Source organism: Nannobrachium achirus (assembly GCF_963921795.1).
Source record: "Nannobrachium achirus genome assembly, chromosome: 10".
Classification (NCBI taxonomy): domain Eukaryota; kingdom Metazoa; phylum Chordata; class Actinopteri; order Myctophiformes; family Myctophidae; genus Nannobrachium; species Nannobrachium achirus.
Window position 1 is genome coordinate 26,073,378 of NC_137819.1, and position 13,340 is coordinate 26,086,717.

General features: G+C 43.8%; 1 protein-coding gene across 1 annotated transcript in view; it reads right to left on the reverse strand.

Moving 5' to 3' along the window:
• The window catches only part of csmd3b (CUB and Sushi multiple domains 3b), a gene marked incomplete at both ends in the record, with an annotated part of 797,030 nt that overhangs the window by 648,701 nt on the left and 134,989 nt on the right, over positions 1 to 13,340 (reverse strand). Inside the window, 1 exon segment of the mRNA XM_080735998.1 lies at positions 1,341 to 1,563. Coding sequence (XP_080592124.1) covers positions 1,341 to 1,563 — 223 coding nt within the window.

Genomic DNA, 13,340 nt, shown 5'->3' on the forward strand with positions numbered 1-13,340 from the left:
ACTTTGTTGTATGCCGAATTGTGAAAATAGCCAACCACGGAGCTTGTAGATCGGCTATTTTCACCTAGAATGACGTGCCTGGAATAGGCTGAAAGTGCCTAACACCAAACATTTAACCAGGGCTTAAATCCTTTATTTCCCTCAAGTGCTGTCACAGTACTTTTAAACAGGCTCTCAAATTGTGCCTTTTTTCCACAGTTGGAACCATGGTGAGGCTACAGTATGAGGGTTGCAGCTGAGGTTATCATGCAATTACAAAAAATGCCACCTCTGATCTTACTTCTGCAAAACAATACAAACAACAAAACATGGCGTGGCTCCAATGTACATCTTGGAATTCCTGTGGCCAGTCTGTGGCGTCAGTCATCCACACTGTACAGTAGATGACAGGACGTATTCCAAATATATGGGAACGTTTTCAGCCCAGTTGGAACCCCGTCGGCTTGTGACCCAATGGAGGAGTGCAAATGAAAGCCACATCGTCTTTGTCGGGTGGAAACCTTGTATGTCCAAAACCGTTCGTTATGTATTTATCATTTTAAAAATGATTTAAAATAGGGAAAATAGCCGATCCACAAGCACACGCGAGGCGTTGTGATCTGCTATTTTCACTAGTTTTGTGCGATCAGTCTTGTATGACGAAGCAGGGCTTTACTTTACGAAAAAAAAACATACACATTTGAAACTTGGAGATGAGAGGTCTCTGCCCGACAGTGACGATATTTTCATTGGGAACTTTTCTGTTTCCATGGAAACTAACTTCAACCATGTTGCAAACATGGCAGCACCAGAAGCGCAGAAAAGTATATCCAATGTGTTTGCGTAGTCTACACGTACACAGCAGTTTGCTCAGTCTACGACGTATGCACAGTTGTTTGAAGAGAGTTAACGGCCTACACACTGCATAGGAGAGTACTTGTCAAGCTAAAATGCCAACGCTCGAGTAGCGTTGTGGTAAATCGCCTGCCCACCCTGGGGTTCGAATCCCACGCGGTGCTGCCGGCTTTGTTGAGTGAACACAATCGGCCCGTGTTTGGGTAAGGGAAGCTAGGGAGGGAGGGTGATACAGTATTTGTCACTGCACATACTCTTACGGGCTGTGGTGGCACCTGTCAGCAGGGACTGTTGGGCGGTAAGAGTAGGACGAAAGCTCGACATCGGCATTGTGACAAAGGTGTAAAAAGCCAGAAAGAAGAAAAGAAAAGCAAGCCAAACTGTCTGCTGCTCTTACAGACTGCTAGACTGCTAGACTAGTGTTAAAAGGACTTGGAGGCCCATTCTCTCCTTCTCCACTTCAGATTCCTAACGGAAACACACGAAGCCCCCGCCGCCCGCCTTACCTGGTCCTGAAGTTGGCGGGGTGCGGGTGTCCGTCGTACAGGGACAGGAAGTCGTACTCTTCTTCGATGGCGAAGGACAGGAAGAGGAGCTGGATTCGGCTTCCGTCCTCCCCGACGATGACCCAGGTGCAGTTGGCCCCGTTGGGGTAGCCGTACGGGAAGCCTGGCGACTCGATGCTGCCGTTGCGGCCTTTCAGCGTTCCGCCACACGTGTATATAAAACCTGAGGAGTGAGAGAGAAAGAGTGAGGAGTCAGATTGTTCTCCATTTAGAGAGGAGGGCTTAGGGCAGTGGTTCTCAACCTTTTCAGGCTGTGACCCCCAAAATAATCATATTTTAACTGGGGACCCCCCACCCTGACCCAGCTCTAAGAGTTGAGGCATCACATTTTGTATAACACGGTTCTATTGTAGAAATAGCAGATCTACATGCTCACAACTCCTTGCAATGCGAGGCGTTGTGAGCATGTAGATGCAGAGATTTGACAATTTGGCCAATGTTTAATTTGTCATTTTAGAGGTATTAAAATGTCCTTAAATTGTCACTTTAGAAATGTGCAGATACCCTCTATAGACTTAAACTTTATGTTGATTTATTCACTGTTGACTGAGAAAACAATGTTCCACATTAAGTTAATTATCTGGGGACCCCCAGGAAATAATTTGGGGACCCCCCTGGGGGTCCTGACCCACAGGTTGAAAACCACTGGCGTAAGGGAACAGAAGTTATACGAGTACAGGGCGCAACAGTTAACTGAACTAATCAATTTAATCAATTGTGAAAAAATTATACATTCTAATGAAATTATTTTGTCTGCAAGCTCACAACGTATTGCATGCAAAGCGCTGTGAGCTTGAAAGCCAGCTATTTTTGCGTGACACCGTTGTACAACAAAGTATAAATGAAGTGAGTTAAATTAACACTAAGCTGTGTGTTAGCTCAGTACAGTGACAGGATTTCACTGATGGCACACTGATAATTAATGTGTGCGACAGCGTGACCACAAGAGACACAAGAGAGAGAGAGAGAGAGAGTTTATTAGTGTAGATGTACGTGCATACTGTGTAATGCTTGTATAAGCATACTGAATGCACCATCATAAGTTCTCATCTTTATGTGTGTGTGTGTGTGTGCACAAACATATGCACGCACATGCATGCAACTACTAGTGGGTGAGGCATCATGCTGTGCAAGTGTGTTATCCAGCTGGGCATAGTTTATGTAAGACCAACACTAATTGGAATCTCTTGTGCGAGAGCGCGCGCACGCACACGCACACACACACACACACACACACACACACACACACACACACACACACACACACACACACGGATATACCCAGAGAGACTTACAATAACTGACGTTATTAGTCATGCACCAACTGCTATAAGTGTGCGCACACACTCTCACCGCCACTGTATTTGGGCCCAAACCATACATTATTAAACGGACCCGCGCGAATGCAATTTTCCATCCAAGAGTATCACAAGAGACTGTATGCTGCCTAATTATAAACGACATTAAGGGGTTGACCATTCACAGCCTTCTGTACCGTAGGTGACGAACGACGGTATCTGCACCGTATATCAAAGTACATCATCTCATTCAATTTATTCCACCGTGACAGCTGGTGGGCATAAGCAGTATATAGAAAAAAGTGGGTCAGCTTTGTTATGCTGCTTGCAGATACTTTGATGCTTATCTATGATTGCATATTAATGGCAGCATATATAGAGCTAGAGCCGCACACCGTTGGAGGAAACCAAAGCCAGTTCTGCACGGTGTTAAAGCAGTGATTCTCAAACTTTGTAGTTTCAAGGACCCCGAGTTTGGTGAGCGTCAGGCCTCCCTGGGACAGCAATGGGCTGTATGTATGCACACGGCAGCCATTTTGTAGAGAAGTTGGGTCTCCTCTCCTCTCACTTCCTTCACAGGTGTTACCGACAATACTAATGAAGGCTTTGTTCCATTCTGGTGAAACAGAGTCAGGGTGCTGATATTGTGCATGGTGGCTCACTGGAAACACTGCTACACCAAGTGGGTCTCAACGTGTGGTCCAGTTGGGGGTTCCAAATGACCCCTTAACTCTTTGAGTGCCAGCGCCCTCTAGGGGCCAAAGAATGCCAGCGCATCTCTCATAGGCGAGCGCTTTAGCTTCCAGGACTTCAGCTTCCAGGACCTCACGTGCTCACGTTCATGCACGGCATGGAAATGTCCCGGATGAAGATGCTAACAGAATGGCTATTCCCATTTTGTCATCTAAAAGATCATTTTTGGGCGATTTCGCCGTAAATAAACCTCGCGCCGCTTCCCTAAAACACAAAAAAGAGATATAAGCCTTTAAAGATGCGGTCTTTCATTGGATTAGGCAGAGATTGGCGATTGCGTTCGCAAATTACGGCCGGCCGGGAGGTTGCTAGCTTTCGGCTAGTAGCTAGAAAAATCAGGCCAGGCTTCAGAAGGCCTCTTATCATTTTATTCATTTAATTAAATAAAGCCGAACTACTTCGGGATCGGCACACTCGTGTACTCATCGGAAGAGGCGCCGAACATCGGGTGAACATTGGGGAGCTCAAAAATGTATTTTAAACCATTTTTAATGGAATATATCGTCGGACAGAGTAGAACGGCTAGCTGGCTAGCGGCTAGCGAGCCAGGACCACCCACGACTCTACAAGCAGCTCGGGGTAAGTGAATTAATAAAAAAAAGATTGTATTGGATTGAAATAAAGCCGAACTAGTTCGGGATCGGCACCAGATGAGTTAAAAGGTGTGTAACTCTAAGAGTGTACAAATGGAACCAAATGAACCTGTAAGGGTCCATTTGGTACACTCTCAGAGTTACAGTATGGGGGTCCTTGAAATAAAAGGTTTGAGAACCACTGTGCTCCATGAAATGGAACAGAGCCTTCTGACTTGCATGCTGACATCACTGATACTACAGTGTCGCCACCATGGTAACAGCCACATGCTGAAACAATGCCCAAATTTGGAGATGAGCATGGTGACATCCTCCATGGGAACAGCCACTTGCTGAAACAATGCCCAAATTTGGAGATGATCATGGTGACATCCTCCATGGTAACAGCCACATGCTGAAACAATGCCCAAATTTGGAGATGAGCATGGTGACATCCTCCATTGTAACAGCCACTTGCTGAAACAATGCCCAAATTTGGAGATGAGCATGGTGACATCCACCATGTTAACAGCCGCTTGCTGAAACAATGCCCACACTTGGAGATGAGCATGCTGACATCACTGATCCAAAAAATGTCGCCACCATATCGTTACAGCCGCATGCTGAAACGATGCCCAAATTTGGAGATGATGTCCGCCATCTGTCTGCACAATGACATCACTGATAATAAACAGTGTCTCCACCATGGTAACAGCCACATGCTGAAACAATGCCTACATCACAGAAAAGTATTGCACAACTGGACATCAATGGTGACTGTTCTGCCCAACGGGCACCGGTCTGGGTTCTCCAACATTACTTCTGAGACTCCTACATTCAATCCCTCATATACTGTGCATACCCCCCCGGGCACAGGACTAGTTTTTATGTATTTTATAAAACCTTTATTTAAAGATCATTAAACACTAAAACCCTATATACTTAGAATCCCCTCCTTTGTCCCCCTCTACACCAAATCTCTTAGTCAATCTGCAATGTGTTGTGAAAAATTAAAATGAGGAAATCACGATACCACATGCTACAATGCACGATACTCTGATTATCCAATCGGATACATCCTCATATAGGCCGCTAATGAAATTGTCGACGTATGTTTAAATGTTCTTACCAAGTAGGCTACTTGGCTGAACACATCATGCCTCAAGGTCCAACAAATGCTCTGTAGGCTTTTGGCCAAACAGGCCTCAAACCTGGAAACCCCTTTAGGCAGCTCTTAACCACATTTTCCCATCGCAAATTTTAACTAAATATCATATTCTCAATCTCGACTCTCAATTCCTATTCTAATCGACTCCAACGCAAAGCTAGTAATGCGGAGGTGAGATTAACACTGCACCACACCAAGAGGAAAACTCTCCGGTTGCCAGATTCTGTGAGTGAAACAAGGGACCAAGTCTATGAAAACAAGCCCAAAGGTTTCACCACTTGAGCTCTAATTACATTAGCTATTTTCTAAAAGAATGATGAAAGCAAGGCCATATAGACAACTACACTTCAGAACAAGCCCAAACAGAAACAACCCACAACTAGAACCTTAACAGGAAAACAAAACCAAAGTTGCTTATAATGAGCAGATCTGGCAACACTGCAAGACTGAGAACAGGTGTGGATGTGTGTATGATAGAAGCAGTACATAGACTACACTACCCATGTAAATGTAGTGGAGTGAAACTCATAAGTAGCCAAAATGTCAAATACAGATACTCAAAAAGTGTACAGTACTCAAGTAAAGGAACGCTGTTATTGTCCACTTCCTGGTGTTTTCCTTGTGATTAAAAAGAATAGAAGTCTGCACAACAGCTGATGCTCCACAGTGTTTATTCGTTTTAAAACACTGACATAAAGTATGTCTTCCTTAGAAGGTAGTGAGTCACATCACATGACCATAATATCAAGTTTTACAATTTTTTAAAACAAGTTTTTTGACATTATAATTAAAATCAGTCGAGGACTTGGGGGCTTAGGGCCAAGTGTTCAGCTCAACAGTGTATTCAATGAAATACATGAAAATGTGTGGGGAGAGTTGGGAGTCACCCTCACGAGGAAAACCCTCGCCATCTCCACGAAAGTCAAGTCTCCAAGAAAAGCACTTAGTTTGACCATGGATTCCTGCCATGCCATATGCAAATGCACAGCCTGCTATATATCCCCACGACAGTGCATCAACCATCACACTAGGGCATTAAAGACTTGCGATTTTTGCAAGTCGACTCATTAAAAAGTTGAGTTGAAGTCGACTTTATCACACACAACCCCCCAATTATTTGGGGGGGGGGGGTCCCCAGATGATTAACTTAATGTGAAACATTGTTTTCTCACTCAACAGTAAACAAACCAACATAAATGTATGTATATAGAGAGGGTATTTCTAAAGTGCCAAATGAAGGACTTTTTAATACCTCTAAAATGACAAATTAAACATTGTCCAAATTGTCAAATATATAGAGGCAGAAATTGTGAAAATAGCCGTTCTACATGCTCACAACGCCTCGCAACGCGAGGCGTTGTGAGCATGTAGATCTGCTATTTTCACAATAGAACCATGTTATACCAAATGTAATGTTGCACTGTAATATTGGATCAACTTTTTCCACTTCGACATTCGACTTGGGAGTCGACTTGTCCGTTAATGCCCTACGTCACACTAATGCGACACTGCGAGCGTGCGTGACGGTTGCACGGTTGCATTCTGATCTCAGCCAGGCTATTGGTACTGACAATAAGATGGAGAGAAAGATGAAGGAGAAGAATCAAGAGGTAGGCTTAGGGAAGTATACCCTTCAGCAGGCACGCACACGTTCACACGCACGCGTATACACACACACACACACGCACGCACGCACACACACACACACACACACACACACACACACACACACACACACACACACACACACACACACACACACACACACACACACACACACACACACACACACACACACACACACACACACACACACACACACACACACACACACACACACACAGCAGAGCCGAGCCCGTTTAAAAGAGAGTTAATGATTTCTTTGGGGAAGGATAGAGGATAAATAGAACTACATCCTAATGAGCAAAGCTCTTCATTATGGCTCTGTGTTGGGGGGAGGGGCAGCATGATAGAGGGAAGAGAGGGGGGGGGGTTAACTAAATCAACCGCAATAGGCTTTTATTTTATTTATTTATTTTCCCTTGCACAGGAACCAGAGTAATACACACACACACACACACACAAGCGGTTTTCCCTGCACAGGAGCCACAGTTCTACACACACACAAAAGGGTGCGTGCCCACGCGCGCGCACACACACACACACACACACACACACACACACACACACACACACACACACACATGCACACAGGATTTGATGATGTGTTGCCGTTACCAGTGGCAGCCATATTAGAGAAGATAAAGGACTATTCAGGTTCATCTTTAAAACGCTGCACCTCTCAGCGTGGCGAGAGGTTGTGTGGGCCACCATTGTTTAGGGTGCATTTGCAAATTGGCCCTCCAAACATCAAAGCAAATTGGCATCAAACTGGACTGCTTGTAAATTCAACGCATTGCTGCTTGTTTGTGGAGACGGTGACCTTAGCGAAGCGTTCAAAGCACAACGTGGACCCTCTCTGAGCGACGAACGGACAGCAGCAGAGCACTCCAATGTTTACAGCAGTATAGACAATGATTTCCAGTTAACTGATTAATAATGTTTGTTAGCAAACTAGCTGGCCAGGTCACGACGTACAGTAATTGGCTACATAGTCAAATTCAGAGTATTAATTTAACTCTGAAAGTGTAAAAAGGGATCCGTGTTAACACATTGACCGCCATTTTAACATACCTCCGTACTCCCACCTGCCATTCGTCTCCATAGACTTCCATGTAATTGGGTGTGCACGGATCATGCACACCCATGCCTAGATAATGCACCACGTGTGTCCACATTGCTCACAGCTTTCAAACAAAAAAATCCGAATGGAAATCCGTTCAGGCATTCATGAGATAACAGCCACTATGTTTAACAAAGATGGCTGCCAAAATGGCTGCCATGCTTGAAAGATGGGGTTGCTATGGGGGTTAAACATGCAATTTCGCGATTGCTATCATGCCTACTCCATTTTTTGGGGTCCAAAAAATTTTTTGAAAAAAAAAATTTTTTGAAAAAAAAAAAAAAATTTTTTTTTTTTTTTTTTTTATTCTCGGGACTATCGGGCCTGGCGGGGAAAGACATTGGAATAATCTCGGGACTATCGGGCCTGGCAGGGAATGAGTTAATGTGACTGTAAAAAGACGAATTAATACTCCAGATTTTACCGTGCCATCTTTTATTGTTGCTCATATTGTATTGGCCACTTCAAGGGTAGCTTATGTGTTTACAAGCTATTTCATATTAGGGATTGACCTAATATATTATTAGATATTATAAACATTTCATATCACGATTATTGTGACAAAAGAAATTGCGATAATCAAAATCCATTATTCTGGGGCGGAACATTGGCCAAAAAATAGCAGATCTACGTTGTGAGCATGTAGATCAGGTAACCTCAATAGGCGGACCGCGGTCCATGTCCGGACCCAGGCGCACCTCCGTCCGGACCGCGGCACATTTCTGAGAAATCTCCGCACAGTTGTATCTGACGATCGGACTGACTGTGTGTGATTTGTGTTTGTGTGTGCGTGGGTGTGTATGTGCTCATTCGCTCAAACACATACACAGGCTCACAAGACACACCCCTACGCCAATTTGCAAGCCCACAAAGCGTAGCGGGTGCAACGTGCTGTGGGCTTGTAGATCAAAGGTTTTCCTTCCATCCGAAGCAGCGCTCTCCATGCTGCTCCCCCCTCCCCTCCCCTCTCCACACACTCATGCCGCTCGCTGCCTGAAAAAGTTGCTAAAACCTCTTGGAAACCATTGCTCCCACTGGATTAATAACTTAGAGATCTTCTACCTTTGGCTGTTCAATTGGAGAGGACAACAGCAACACATTAATATCCACGATGTAAGGCTCCAACTGCTTGCATTAGACGAGAAATGGTCGCGAAACTCGCGATGCGTGATCATGCGTCGTCGCATATTATTGCCAGCTATCCTAGGCTGTGTTAGGTTAATAACTATGACTCGTTGACCCTGATTTGACTGGCCATTTGACATAGGCAACCAGCACATTCTGGCTTGTGCAGTACGTGTGTCAACTGAATGTCAAGTAATCCTCTCCCCCTCACGCTAAGTTTCACTTTATTTTCCATTCTGAACGACAAGCCTAATATTGCATTCATGCTCTTTAGTTTCCAATAATTAAACTATAAGCCAGTGTTTTATTGCTACACAATAAATGTAAATAATGTAGCCTACTCTACATGCATAAATAATTATCCATTCATCCATCCATCCACCTTTAACCGCTTATCCAGCATCGGGTAGCAGGGGTAACAGTTCCAACTGAGATTTCCAAAGTTCCAAATAATAATAATAATAATTAAAATAAACAATTCTAATGATTATAAAATAAACATACATACATACAGTACATACTGTATAAATGTATCCGCCTTATTTCGCCTTCGCCTTTTTTTTCGGACCCGGACCTGTTTCAAAAAAATATTTCTGGACCTTCAAGATTTGTATTTGAGGACCCCTGATGTAGATCGTCAATTTTTTTGCAAAGACATTTGATAGAGTGAAAAAAAGACGGAATCAAGTACGTATATTAAGTACCTTTTACCAATTATAGAGAGTTTAAGTGGTGCCACATATGCAGCTTGGCAAATAAAAGGTGAATTGATCCCAGTGCATGACAGAGGACGATATCACGATATATTAAATCTCCACGATACAATTATCATGAGTGTTTTTTATCACGATAAACAAAAATATCGCTTATCGTCACATCCCTATTTCATATCAAGGTCCATTATCTTTTCAGCATTTGAGCCACGGACCACCATTTGATGATATTTAGCCTCTCAGACCCAAAACTTTGTTATTGTTGGATACATTTCTGTCTGTATTGATGTAGTCATATTGTAGTCATAGATGGATAAACAGGCAGGCATTGAAGAAAATAACAATTCTTTTATTCTCTAATTGTGTCGACTACATTAACTCATTCTGTGCCAGCGCCCTCTAGGGGCCAAGGAATGCCAGGGTATCTCTCATAGGCGAGCGCTTTAGCTTCCAGGACCTCACCTTCCAGGACCTCACGTGCTCACGTTCATGCACGTCATGGAAATGTCCCGGATGATAATGCTAACAGAATGGCTATTCCCATTTTGGGCGATTTCGCCGTAAATAAACCTCGCGCCGCTTCCCTAAAGACACAATCCAGAGATATAAGCCTTCAAAGATGTGGTCTTTCATTGGATTAGGCGGAGATTGGCGATTTCGTTCGCAAATTACGGCCGGCCGGGAGGTTGCTAGCTTTCGGCTAGTAGCTAGAAAAATCAGGCCAGGCTTCAGAAGGCCTCTTATCATTTTATTAATTTAATTAAAAAAAGCCGGACTACTTCGAGATCGGCACACTCATTGGGGAGCTCAAAAATGTATTTTAAACCATTTTTAATGGAATATATCGTCGGACAGAGTAGAACGGCTAGCTGGCTAGCGGCTAGCGAGCCAGGACCACCCACGACTCTACAAGCAGCTCGGGGTAAGTGAATTAATAAAAAAAAAATTGTATTGGATTGAAATAAAGCCGAACTAGTTCGGGATCGGCACAGAATGAGTTAAATGTACCCGTACGGGTCCATTTGGTTAACTCTCCATCATTTAGCTGGGGACCACCAGGGACCACTGGTTGAGAACCACTGGCCTAAAGTTAATACGACAAATATAATTGCAGAGAGCATTACTCTGTGTGATCGGGTCATGATAGCATATCGTCACTGTCAGGCAAAAAACCTTGTATCTCCAAGTTTCAAATTTGTATGTTTTATCGCAAAGTAAAGCCCTGCTTCATCATACAAGGCCGTCGCACAAAGGTAGTGAAAACAGCAGATCTACAAGCACACAACGCGTTGTGTGCTTGTAGATTGGCTGTTTTCACTAGTTTAAATCATTTTTAAATGATAAATGCAAAACGAACGGTTTTGGACATACACGGTTTTCACCCGACGACAACGATATATTGCCAATCTGAAGGTGCGCACAGAAGCGCTCATATCAACACTGCCCGGGCATCAGTTAATACCTTTAAATGCATCAGCAAATCCAATCTAAACTTAAAGCGCCACACAAACCAAGAACAAATTCAAATCCTGGGCATTTGCATGGAACCTGATCACCAAAACAAACAATAACGTAAATGCAAGAATAGGGGTATAACATTAGAATATCAGCTTTCATATGCACGCTCTAATCGGGATATGAGCTTATTCAGATTGCGGCAAAGGGGATATGGCATTCACATGCATAAACCCATCAGTGAAACATCTGACGATCCTGGCAACATTACACTAAAGCTATTACACAAGGAGACAGCCACTCTCCTCAAACTGACACAACTCTGGATCCAGAGATTAATAAAGCAATCTTGATGTCTGTCATATCTAATAAAGATAAGTCCTTGCTGCTGGGGGGACATAAATAGGTGAATGGAAACGACGAGTGTGCTTATTCCTGTCCCACACATTTTCCTGTATTTAATAATACACTAGAAGACGCCTCAGGGTGACAATTTTTGGCCAGCTGGCCAGTGATGTATATCGGACCAGTTACCCATATATGGAGATCCATGTACTGTATATGGTACATCCCTTTTATGCCCATACATGGAGATCCCTGTCTGAACCAGCCGCACAGATATGGGCTGTCTTCCTCCATATATGGGCATTCCCATATGAAGATTCACACATATCATGTTAGATATGGGCTTAATATTGATGACATCAGGGATCTCCATATATGGGCATAAAAGGGATTCTGTTAGAGTGGTTCCCATAACATCACGACATACACTATATTTTATGCCCATACATGGCGATCCCTATCTGAACCAGCCACACAGATATGGGCCATGTCTTGGCCGTGGGGATCTTCATACTGTATATGGGCATAGAAGAGATTCTAGGGAATACCCATATATGGACTTTTATATAGGTGATGTCACCTGTGATGTGTCAAGGGAACCAACCCATAGACTGTAAAAATGTGTACACACACGGCTTCACGTCTACACACGGACAAACTGTGACATTTCTCATGGTAAACTGTGACCTTCGGTCGCAATAATACATGAATATTTTGGGGGAAATGCACATGCTCTTGAAACAACGTATACCCGAAATGGGCATCCCGGTATTGTCTGCAGGAATTATCGCCCATGTTTCATGAGCTCGTTCAATTGATGAGCTCATTCCAATTCTCTCTAGACCCGCGTGCTAAAGGGCCCCGAGATGAAAAATAGAAATGCAGGTCATTACTTTTCACCGCTCCTGGCCTCGCAGTTTCAAATCGGGATCGTGGTCACCTCTCTGCCTTTGATGTCAGCCAGACATTATATCAAACACTCCCCGGTGAGTCAAAATGAAAACCATTAACATACCCTCACAAAAAAAAAAAAGGATGAAAGTGGCCTAATTCTGCCGCTGACGGCAGGGGTGTCGCACCAAATTCTGGGCCCTGGGTACAAGGATTCACTGCGGGCCCCCCGTGAATGTTCGTGTTTGTGCTTTAACTATTGAAAAATAGCAGATATACAAGCTCACAGTTTAGATCTGCTATTTTTGAAAAATCGTGAACATTGTGCAAGTATTTGAATATTTCAAATCCTTCTATGTTTTTTTTTTTGAAAACCTATTACGTTTCTATGTCAGTGTTGCTTAAATAGTTGCATGTGAAGGACCCCCATCTCAAAATGTTTAGTTCCAGGGACCCCCGCGGAAGCAAAATTCGAGTTACAAACGTTCGCTTAAAAAAATCATATTTTCAAAGATTTGCACCACATTTTCACGACTTTTCAAAAATAGCAGATCTTACAAGCTCGCAGTGCGGCGCTCGGTGCCGCGCTGTGAGCTTGTAGATCTGCTATTTTTGTCAATAGATAAAGACAGGCCCCTCCACCTTGGGCCCTAGTAACTCAGTCCCTCTTCCCCCCCCCACCTTGAAACGCCCCTGGCTGACGGCCATGCCATCCTGACACCGTTCTCTGCAGGGCTCTGAACAGAGGCAGCGCTGCATGCCCGCCTCATTACTGTGATACTAAACCATTGTTTTTGAAGCGGTGAAAGCCGCTTCCAATGAGTGGCTTTGTGTGTCCCACGCCCATATATGGTCATTTCAGTCCAGAATGAACAGG